This window comes from Prunus dulcis, chromosome 3 (genome assembly GCF_902201215.1).
Source record: "Prunus dulcis chromosome 3, ALMONDv2, whole genome shotgun sequence".
Classification (NCBI taxonomy): Eukaryota; Viridiplantae; Streptophyta; class Magnoliopsida; order Rosales; family Rosaceae; genus Prunus; species Prunus dulcis.
Window position 1 is genome coordinate 16,292,714 of NC_047652.1, and position 11,316 is coordinate 16,304,029.

The 11,316-nt window shown below is 36.9% G+C and overlaps 1 protein-coding gene across 1 annotated transcript; it reads right to left on the reverse strand.

Annotated features, from left to right (window-relative positions):
- Positions 1–6,581: 6,581 nt before the first annotated feature.
- On the reverse strand, positions 6,582–10,992 carry LOC117622179 (probable receptor-like protein kinase At2g42960). The gene is made up of 8 exons (XM_034352766.1): positions 10,387–10,992; positions 9,020–9,771; positions 8,808–8,912; positions 8,488–8,610; positions 8,216–8,386; positions 7,999–8,128; positions 7,622–7,831; positions 6,582–7,120 (listed from the first exon to the last, which is right to left on the reverse strand). The coding sequence occupies exons 2-8, from the start codon at positions 9,682–9,684 to the stop codon at positions 6,989–6,991; spliced, it is 1,536 nt and encodes a 511-aa protein (XP_034208657.1). The 5' UTR covers positions 9,685–9,771; positions 10,387–10,992; the 3' UTR covers positions 6,582–6,988.
- Between the last annotated feature and the right edge of the window lie 324 nt (positions 10,993–11,316).

Here is an 11,316-nt window from a genome sequence, read left to right on the forward strand (position 1 = left end):
CGGGCGGTCCACCATGAGTGTCACCAAATTGGGATGTCGTCATTAACACGAATATATATATAAAAAAACTCCAATGCCTGCCAAGTTGTAACTTGGCATCAATATTATTTCCACATATTTGAGCCTTCTAGCCTCCCCTCAAAGAGGCTCCATGACTCAACGATCTCTAGAGCAAAGACTATATATATAGCCACAAGACATGAGGGTAGCCTTGCTGCTACTGAAGAGGCAACTGCTTTAACAGAGAAGAAGAAGCTGACACTAGAAAAAGTTGTCTGAATGTGTATGTAGAGAGGGACGTCCATCGGAGGGAAGTTTTACATAAAACATTAGGACCGCGAAAGTTACTATATATCAACCATGATATACCAAACCAACCACCCGTAATCTCGCCTTTTCATATACTTAGTGGGATTTGATTTCTAAAGGCCCGTGTTTGATAATGTTTTCAAAAAATGAAAATGAAAAAACGAATTTGCATTTTCAAGATTTAAGAATGCATATGGTAGCTTAATGAAAAAAATATTTTTTTAAAATGTAAACAGTGAAAACGTGTCTGGTAGTACAATTTGATAAAAACTCCAACAAACAATTTGTAACTTTTATTAAAATACATCATGGAATTTATATATGAACTATTTTTTTAAAGGCATTTTTTTGTTATGTATCCTCTATAAAAAATATTTAAAAAATTTTAATTAGAACAACATTATAATGTAGTAGAAAAGAAAAAAACTATAATTTTCTTTAAAGAGCTTTATTTAAAATAAATAAAAAACCTCAACCCCCATCTTCCCTTGGCAAAAGGAAAAAAAACACAGCTAATCTTCCCCACCATCTCTTTCACTGTTTCTCTACAAAACCCACCCCAATTTCATCTAGTCCTCCCCTTTCCTCTAACCCTCATGTTACCTCTCTCCTTTTGTCTTCCTCCCAATCCCCTTCTAGTTCCATTTTTGTCTCTCTCGATTGCTTCATCTTGTCCACCTTCTCTACATGGCTCATCATGAAGAGGAGATTTGGTTCCTTGATGGTATGATGCTTATGTTGGAATAACGACACGAACAAGAGTAATCTTTTATGTATTTGACAGATCTTCTTTTGTACCTGAGAAAAGGTCATACGATTTTTTACACAAATTCAAGCCCTATTTATAAGGAGTTTCACAAGATATTCTTTAAGTCGGTCACCTCGGCTCTGAGCCAAGCCATTTATGTGACATCAATGTGGTGGACGGTCGGGGTCCTTCCATGTCCTCATCTCAACTAGAGGGCAGGAGTGGGTAGAGTAACATGCCACGAGTAACCGGAGTCGTATCTGGTCAAGGAAAGGGTTAGATGATTTATATGTCGTATTGGAGAGGACATGGGCAGTATTTCAAGAGGCAGTGAATCCTCCGTTGTCAGGGGAGGTTTTGTCGACTCCTGAGGTGGTGAGGTTGGGAATCAAGCCGATGTGCATGGTTGGTAGTTAAGAGGGCTGGATGACCGCTTTTGCCACCTAGGTAACGAGGCCCACGTGTTTTGTTCTTATTGGGCAAATGGGCTCAGTGTATACCGAGCGTCAACAATACCCATAATAAATCAACAACTATAATTTTAGAGAGAGTGGATGTGTGGAAATTAACACAAATATAGATAGTATAATTTTTATTTTTGGTCTTAGCTGTTTTCCAGGTTTTCACTTTTGCCATGAAAACGACGAAAACATCTTTTTCTTGTTTTCTAATTTAAAGCACAAATCAGAAATCGTTTCCAAAATATCATTGTTGAAATAAAATAAAATTCAAATGTGGGTTTTGATAAGCCCAACAACGTTGGGTGGGTCTGGTCCTCACACTATACTTGTTTTCAAAACAAATTTAAAACACCCAAGAAATCAAATTGTCCCTGATCTTATGCCTAAAGAAAAGGAAAGGATCATCCATTCAGTAAATAAAGGAAAATGACAATCTAATAAAGTGGAGGAGGAATCCAATTTGAATGAGGATTATTCCATCTCAAATTTCTCTCGCAATGACTCTATAAAAAGAGAAGAGAGGAAGAAAGGAAAAGAAGAAAAAAAAGAGGTGGAGAAAGAAGAAAAAAAGGAGCTGCTGCTGGAAAAATTGCTAAAGCATAGAGACAAAAGAAATTGCCACAGGTATACTGCCATCACCATTAATTTCTGTGTGGTGGCAACCCTTGTGTCAGATTCTTGGATGATAAATCCATGGTGGGTTGCAACCCTTTAATCAATTTCTTGGATATTAATCCATGTTGGGTAGCAACCCTTAAATCAAATTCTTGGATGATAAATCCATGTTGGGTGGCAACCCTTAAATCACATATATGGATAGAAAATTCATGGGATGATTCCCGTTCAATAAAGTTGTGCCAAGCAAAAGAAAATCCATGGGAGAACAAAAAAACGATGTTATGGGAGTTAATTCCAAAATATGCACAGAAAACAGGAATATGCTTTACCATTGTTTGAGAAAATCACACTAATTCCTTCTCTGTAGCTTCAAATAAAAATGGGAAGTGAGTTCTCCACCACAAGTTGCAATAAAGGAGTTGATGACATAAACCAAAACAATAGGAGTTTAATCTCACGGCAAATGTAAAATGAGTTTATACCTCTTGAAACTCTCTGACCAACTCTTTCCCTCTCTGTTAAGAAGACACACCAATTTCTTCCCTATTTGAGAAAATTGAACAGACCCTTCTTTTCTCAGTTTGAGTATGCTGCATCGAAAGCAAAGAAAAAAAGAGAGGAAATTAGTTGTTGCAAATGACAAAGAAGAAAATATGGTGTTGGGAAGATTGCTTTGTGTTGTGTTGTTTGCATACAGATAGAGCAAGAAGAAGAGGAGAAGTCATCAAATAAAAAAAGAGAAAGAAAGTTTGAATCCCTCATATTGTGTTTGTGTGCATACAGACAAAACAAAGGAAAAGTTGCCTACCCCGTTTGGAAGATGGCTTTGTGTTATGTTTGTTTGCATACATACTAAACAAAAAGAAGAAAAAAGGAAGTCAGCAAAAAGAAAGAAAAAGAAGAAGCATGTGCCTCTTTAGGTCCCTAGGCTGGTTTTCAATTAAAGTTGTTGTCTACTTTGACTGAAGGAAAAAAAAAAAAAAAAGATGCTATTTTATGAAACTCTTGGCTGTGTGGCCTGACAAAGAGAAAGGTCATGCATACTTTTTGTTGTGAAAACAAAGATGACTCTCTAAGAAGGTCTGATAAGGAAGCAAAGGAAAATTGGTCTATGGATTCTTGGTCATGAAGTAATTGTTTCCTAAGTCAATCAACACTACAATTCCTTCACGGCTTCAATACCTGAAGTCCTAATGCCATTGTGACTGGTTTAGCTAAAAGGGATGAGCTTCACACTGATGATCAGTCATGGGCCAACTGATAAAAAATGTCAAGGCCCAAAAACAGCCCAAAATATTTAATGAGTTATTCAAATAAACACTCATTAAATTTACAGCGGACCAAATAATTTTAAACTCTTTAAAGCCATAGTTGGGTCCAAATGTAAATGTCAATTATAGAAAATTAGTGGATTCATCAAAATTTCTCATTATTATTTTTTTTCTTGGACATTGACAATAAGAAAAATGATACAAAACCATCCAATTTTTCTCATAGGCCATTTACCTATGAAAATCTCTAAATTGTCTCAAAGATACAAATTCTAAATTAGTGGGCCATACTTACGCATTAATTTCCAAACTTTGGAACTATGTTGGTTTGATCTCGTCATGGATACGTAAGCAGTCTAGCATCCCACTAGACGAAACCGCAACCAAATTTGAATCTGGTTCTCTTAACCAAATTCCCTCAAACACTTTTTCCAAGAGGAATGAATCATTCACTCATTGCAATTCCGAACTACGTTGGTTTGATCCATTCGAAAAGGTACGTAGGCAATCTAGAACTCAATTTATATATAACCCCCCAAATCTTAAATCCAAACAGATCCCTAGTTTATTCTTAACCAAATTCGCCCCAAACACAATTTCATATTGAATCCCTAGTTTATTCAGCTAAATTTACTCAAACACTCCTCAATACAATTCAAATCAAATTTTCCTTGCAATGAGTCATTTATTCATTGCAATTCTTTGAACTACGAGTGGTTTGATTCCTGTAAGGGATACGTAAGCACCTTGATGTTGGACTTAGGAGCAGTCATAAAACCAAACACACACGTTCTGTTTCTTTATGATAAATCAAAGGGTGTTTTCTTGAAGCAAGTGATTGTAATTAAGAGACACCGCTTCTTGAATGGGTAGAACCTAAAATAATAAGACCTCATTATTTAAATAGTGGTGGTGAAATTATGTTGGGAGGTTCACATTTTTCTTCAACAATCATCTTCTGTGTTTTGGGAAACTCCTCGCCGAGCGCATTTCTGAGATGTTTTTGTTCCCACAAAGCAGAAAACGTGGCCCCAAAACATTACTGAACGACACCTAAATTTTCTAGTCCTCACTTAGACTTAAAATGTAAACAACTTATATATTAGAATAATTATAGTGTAGTACGATAATACTGTTCACGTGTTATAATATAAATAATTATTTATTAATACTATTTTCTAATTAGGAGAAGTATACTATGTCGTCTACCCATTATGACACATATTTACAATATATGCTACTTTAACTGTAGGATTCTATAATTCTCCATATATCGGTGGTGGTGAAGCACTAAGCTTTTGTAACACCAAACGTATGTAACTAGGAAAATTAATAAATTATTATCCCATTTGTTTGTGCTGGATTAGCGCACTGGATTGGCTTCAAATGGCCCAATCTTGTTTTTGCCGGTTGCAATGGGGACATTTATCCAGCCCACCACCATTTATCAATCTTTTTAAAATAAAGTCACGTGCGGCCCACATATTTGTTTCCCTACCTACCTGAGACTCAGAAGAGAAGCAAATATTCATTTTCTTTTGTCTGTGAGTCGGGTGCGCCCAAAACCCATTAATAATCTAAAGAGGATGATGGTCTTCTTCTTGTTGGTGGTCCTTTCCACACAAGCTCCCAAATGTTTTGTTGCTCCACTTTTACATCAGAGCCAAAATGCACTCGACCATATGTTAATTTGACTATATTTACATATCAAATACTCTAATCTATAATTTTTTTATACAAGCAAACACAACTCGAAATCATTCTAATTTACGAGAAAGGGAACTCGAACTTAAGTACAAAGAGGCGGGCTAACCCACGCAAACTCTAATCTAATTGAGCACATATTTATATTGGTTCTAGTGCACATTACAATATCTGATGCATGGCTTGCATGGGTCAAATGTGGGTCTGATTTCTTTTCAGGTCTTGACTAATTTACCACCATAGAAAAAAGGAAATAAAACGTGTACAAATTGAGGAGCTCAGTCAGAATTTAGGGCGCATAATTGAGAAGCTCAGCTCCCTTGGTCATGTATACGTCTGTGCTGTCCAATACCGACCAAAACAAAAAGTTATTGTTGCCATTCAAAGCTTCCAACCACAAAAAATCAAAATTGGGCTCAGCAGAAAATATCCGAAAGATGACCGTTGGACCCAAAAGTCAAAAAAGCTAGACAACTCAGAATTCAAATAGAGCAGGCAAGGCAACCCATTCCGTGTATGATCATGATATATTCACAAGCCTCTCTTTGTCTGAGAGTTCTTGGAAACACACAGAAAAACTGATTGTAGCAGGAAAGCGGTCCACAGCAAAAGGACTTGTTGAATCTTGTCAGGCTGAAGCTGACACAATAATGCATTGCATTTTTCATACCACCCATCAATATATATTAATGACTCATTTGACTGAAATATTGCCATCCCAAAACATTGAATGGCTTCTTTCTTTCATCACTGCATAAAGATGAAACTGATACATCTATTGCTTCTTTCTGTTGGCAATTCATTTAAATTGAAGTAGCTTTTCTGATCCGTTGAGAACAGCACAATGCAAATAGGACCACATTGTAAGTTTATTAGGACCATTCTTGAGTGAGAGTGTGCAAGGAGAAGCTAGACTGAGAAGGAAATTATTTTCAAAAGGATGCTGCTTTCCTCCTTCCTTTCCTGTAAGGAGATATACGAATCATAGTTCGAAGCATGAAAAAATAATTTATCAAAAACACAAAAAACACTTAGGGCACACATGTCACACTGGCAAAAATGTAAGAGCTTCTACTTACATGGTAAGAAAGGGAAATATTTCCCTTTTCAAAATGCAAATATCAATTTCCATATTGGGTATCTGTATTTTGTAAGATTTCTGTTAAAATGCAGGTCCAACAATTTATAAATCAATCCTACCACAAGACATGCTAACTTCATTATAGTTCATCAAAACCTGAACCTGGTTGCAAAACACACTTTAGGAGACAAAGCATTATAGGTTAAACTGAAGCTGTCAGCTAGTGCATGTAAAGAGAATTGAAAAAAGCAACAAAATGGGGCAGCCATCATTCTACTGTAACAAATAGCAAGACGTACAACTGCATAAAGATAAAAAGAGAACCATCATCATTCATCATCATTAATTCAATTCTTTGTTTTCTGACAGAAAATGAGATGACTTAAAAATAAAATTAATGAAAAAATAAATAAAGTAATGGGAGTTGTTCACCATCTGAAGAACAGTAATCAACTGATAATAGAAAGGGAAGAAATTACAATAAGTATGAAATACACAGCCCCACTGATCCCCAAGAAACATATGTACAAAAGAGCCTAGCTCACTCTCTCTCTCTCTCTCTCTCTCTCTCTCTGAAAATTCCCTGCTTATGGAGTTGGGAGCACCTCTATTAATTCTTCAAGTATCAGGATCCAATGCTTCATGATCAAAATGGGCTATCTCCAATCGAAATCCTCTCTTAAATTTAGAATTAAAAAAAAAAAAAAAAAACTTTGGATGTATACTGATGGGCTACTGAAACCTACTCTGGCACGTGAGGAAGGAATCATTCATCAAGATCATGCGTTTGCCAGTCCTATGCATGAGTTGTCTCAGATATTTGACTCTCCAGATCCCCTGGCTTGTTTCCCACGTCAGCTGAGATAGAGTTTTCCTTCACAGATTCAATATCCATGCTGGTCGTACGACTCTTTCTATTCCTTCGATCCTGAAGTGTACAAGTTCAAAATAAGATTCATAAGATCACCCAAATTTTGATGAGCATGGGAACGAATAGCAGGACAATTTGGTCGCTACATCTAGCAAAATGGGAAAGAAAACAGAGGGACATGAGGCAATAACGAAGTTAGCTAGGAAAGGAGTTTTTTCAGTTTAAAAGACTAAAACTGACAATTATTTCGAATAAGTAAAGCCAAGCCATTTGTGGTACTAAACTAGTCAACTCACAAATCCAGAACAATTCAAAGGAAGAATACCAAAGCTATGCAACTCAACCAAAGTGAACATTAGTCCCAAATTGGGGTCTAAAGTTCACCGCTCCACTATATAAGGCCATTTCTCTGCAACATCTTCTAAAGAACAAACACAAATTCCTAAAGGAAATTGCACCTACTCCGCATTTAGATAAGTAGTCTTATTGTTTCATGAAAACGGATGGAATAAAATAAAGCAACAAAACTTATTTCCAGGGTAAGATGAAGATTAGAACCTCGCGAAATGGGTATTCATCAGCTTCAAGCATACGTACAACCTGGCTCATTTTGGGTCTGTTCTCTGCATCATGATCAACACACCTTAGTGCAACCAAAAGGGCACGTTTTAAGGCACGTGTACTGGGTTTAACTTCAAGGTTTGGATCCACAACATCCTCTGATCTTCTTGCACCTACCATCAATTTTAGCCACTCAACTAGATTGACCTGCCATGAGTATTAAGAAATGCTTCTCAAAAATCTGTACATAATAATAAAGCTTTTGATAATCAGTAAGAACCATGCATCATGAGGATGAGAATGAGAAAGAGTGAGAGGATTGCTGAAGGAAGTCACTATCAAAAATAGTAAACAATGGTTTTGAAATTCTGAACCTCATTAGCAGGTCGGCCATAGTCCACAGGGTCCCTTCCCGTAACTGCTTCAAGCAGGAGGACACCAAAGCTGTAGATGTCGCTCTTCTCATTTAACAAGCCAGTATTAGCATATTCTGGTGCCACATAACTGCATGATGAACCAAAATTTATGGTCCAATCAGAAGATACTTCGCAGATAAATTATAATAGGTTAAAAATATAAGAATTTACATACCCAAAAGTCCCCATCACTCTAGTTGTGATGTGACTTTCACCTGAACCCAAGAGTTTGGCCAATCCAAAATCAGAAACCTTGGCATTGAACTCATCATCAATCAAAATGTTGCTTGATTTTATATCTCTGTGGACAACTTTTGGTTCTATAGCTTCATGTAGATAAGAAAGCCTGCAATTCATATGTAAGTCATTTGTCCATTGGTTGGGATACAAAAATTAAATAAGAAAACTATCATATAAAACACATTTCAGTGAAAGATAAAAACTTACGCTTTAGCAGTACCAAGAATCACCTTCATGCGGGCCTCCCAAGTAAGGGTGCCATGTTGGCGCATGGCCCCATGTAGCCATTGTTCTAGGTTGCCATTGTTCACATATTCATATACCAGCATCCTGTGCAAATTGCAACACATTGCAACTTAGCAAGAACAAGAAAAACTGAACCCAAAACACAAATGTGAAGCTATACGCTAGGCAGAAAGAGAGGGGAACATTAGACAGAAGCCCTCCTAATGTGAAAATAGTAGACACGCCCAAGTCATTAGGAAAAATATAAGTAATTTAATATTAAAATAAAAGGTTAATAATACCTGTGAACCCCTTCTATGCAGTAGCCCAAGAGCCGCACAAGATTTTTATGCCGAACATGACCTATGGCCTCCACTTCAACCCTAAATTCTTTCTCCGCCTGCCCCCTGTATACCAGATCAAAAAAGCAACTATTAGAAAAGAAAAAGAAATTTATAGGTTTCCTGAAAGCACGGTGATAACAAAGATGGTGCATTTGAGTTTATATCCTTACAAATTATTTAAGAGCTTTTTCACTGCCACATCAGTTCCATTGATCAGCCTGCCCTTGTAAACAACCCCATATCCACCCTCTCCAAGCACATTTTCTGCAGAAAAACGATTTGTAGCAAACTGCAGATCCCTAAGAGTAAACCAGTGGCCCCACCCAAGATGAGAAACTTCTGGCAAGCCAATTAAAGGAGAGGCTGTTACAAGTCCTCCATATGACAATGATGACTGCTTTCGCACATTCCCAGAGCTTCCTTCTTCCCCTGACTGTGAACTACATGCCCTCTCATGATGATAAATTGAGCTGCACTGACTCATGTTATCAGGATCGCTTGATTTGCTCATGCCTAAATGGACTAACATCTTCTCTGAATTCTTATCACTTGCTTTCTCAGGTACTGAAAGAAATAAATTATCAGGGTGATCGTGGGTACTCTGAGCCCCAACCTTATCAACATTGATATCTTTAGAGATATTTGGTATTTGGGTGACTGGGAATTTGTCCAGTGATCTTCGAGATTTCCTCCGAAATGTAACCCATATAGATAAGAAACATAGGATTGAAACAATAAATGCGCCAACACATATACCAATTACAACCCATAGTTTTAAACCCAAAAATCCTATCTTCTTCGATAATTCCGCATTCAAAGAACTTCCGGATGACATTCTTATCCTCTGGATGCTATATATTGAACTTGGCTTGGTGTTCTAACTTTCAGTGCCAGAAAAAAAAAAAATTTAAGACATTCCAACCTGGACATGAGAAACAAATCATGTAACTCAAAGCACGTGAAAAGGGTCGCAGATATCTGAGATTTCTAATTTGTAAGATGTGATTTTGCTGAAAAAAATGCAGGTTTATTATTGGCAATACTAGTTAATATGTCTTTAGCTAATCCATCGCATCCTATTCCTATGTAACACTCAAATTCCATAATTGATGAATAGATAATCCTGCAAAATTCAATCTGGAAATACTAGATTCTTAACTGTCTTCAAATATTAATCATATTAAAGAAGAACCAAAGGTGCCCAAAAGTAAGTAGAATCCGATACAATAACTGAGAAGATTGATGCTTTATTATTTTTAAAAGTTTAAGAAGCTTGATTACACTGGCATTAATGGTTTCACAAGCAAACAGTGAGTGAATACCAGATAAAACGCCGGCAACACTATAAATTTCAGATTCCATGTATAAAGCGAGCACATGCCCATGAACCACCAACATATAAAAATTAAATTCCAAGTCTTCATAAAAGAGAAAGGGAAAATCTAAAACAGCATCACTTATGATCCAAGCAAGAGACCAATAAAGAGAAATGTGAGTGAGTCTGTGTAAAAAGTGTTTCAAAGAAGAAAGCATTTACCTTTGTAGCGATCTAAGCTAGCCCCCTTGATCTTCCTCCTTGAGAACCCAGAGAAGAAAAGAAGGGGCTTCTTTTTGAACCAAGACAGACTCAATGAGCATAGATAGGCCAATGCAGACCTGAAATAACTCGAACCCACCAAAACCCAGATGTCGAAAAAGGAAAGGTTTCCAGAGGAGTAGTTTACAAGTAGAGGGGGATGTGTCCTCAAGTGGGCCAAAAAGAATTCAGAGAAGCATAAAAATAAAAATAAATAAATTAAGAGGAAAAGAAAAAATAAGGAGAGGCAAGCCAGACAAAAATCTAATCTTTCAAGAGAAGGGGAGAGAAAATGGAAATGTGGGGGAAGGGGAGAGAGAAAGGAAAGGAAGACGTGAATTTATATATGTAAAATATGGGGTGGATTTTAGAGGAGCACAAAAGAAAAGGTGGGTAAAATGGTTGGTGGGTGTTTTGTCTGTGTGAAGAAGAGGGGCCTCCAAAGCAAGCTGGAAAGGAAGCTTGGCTTGGTTTGCAATGGAGGAAACCAGAGAATGAGAGAGAGACAGAGAGAGAAACAGTAAAGAAAAAGCAAAACTGAGGTGAACAGAGATGGGGCATTTATAGCTGGTTAAGAAAACAAATTGATTAAGCCAACAAAAGTAAAGTGGAATACATGTAGAGAGAGAGAGAGTCAACCCAAAACTAAAACAGGAGGGAACTGCAAATCTAGCTTGCCCTAAGGTTTAGTTACCAAACTGCCCTCATGTCTTAAAGCAAATCCTGTTTGAAATGAAATCTTAAAATATTTAACTTTCAGGGAAGACAGAGACTGTAATAGCCTGTTATTGAATGCTTAGCAACTGACAGACAAATTGGAGGTGTGATGGAGGTCCATAAAACTTAGCTCCAGAGACTAAAATAGATTTTTGTTTTTATTAATTAAGCATT

Excerpts from the sequence above, each read along its gene's own strand:
- LOC117622179 (XM_034352766.1), bottom strand. The coding sequence starts at position 9,684 with ATGTCATCCGGAAGTTCTTTGAATGCGGAATTATCGAAGAAGATAGGA. Across the intron at positions 8,387-8,487 it reads ATTCTTGGTACTGCTAAAGC|GCTTTCTTATCTACATGAAG; the intron begins GTAAGTTTTTAT and ends TATGAATTGCAG. Across the intron at positions 7,832-7,998 it reads ATGGCCGACCTGCTAATGAG|GTCAATCTAGTTGAGTGGCT; the intron begins GTTCAGAATTTC and ends TACTCATGGCAG.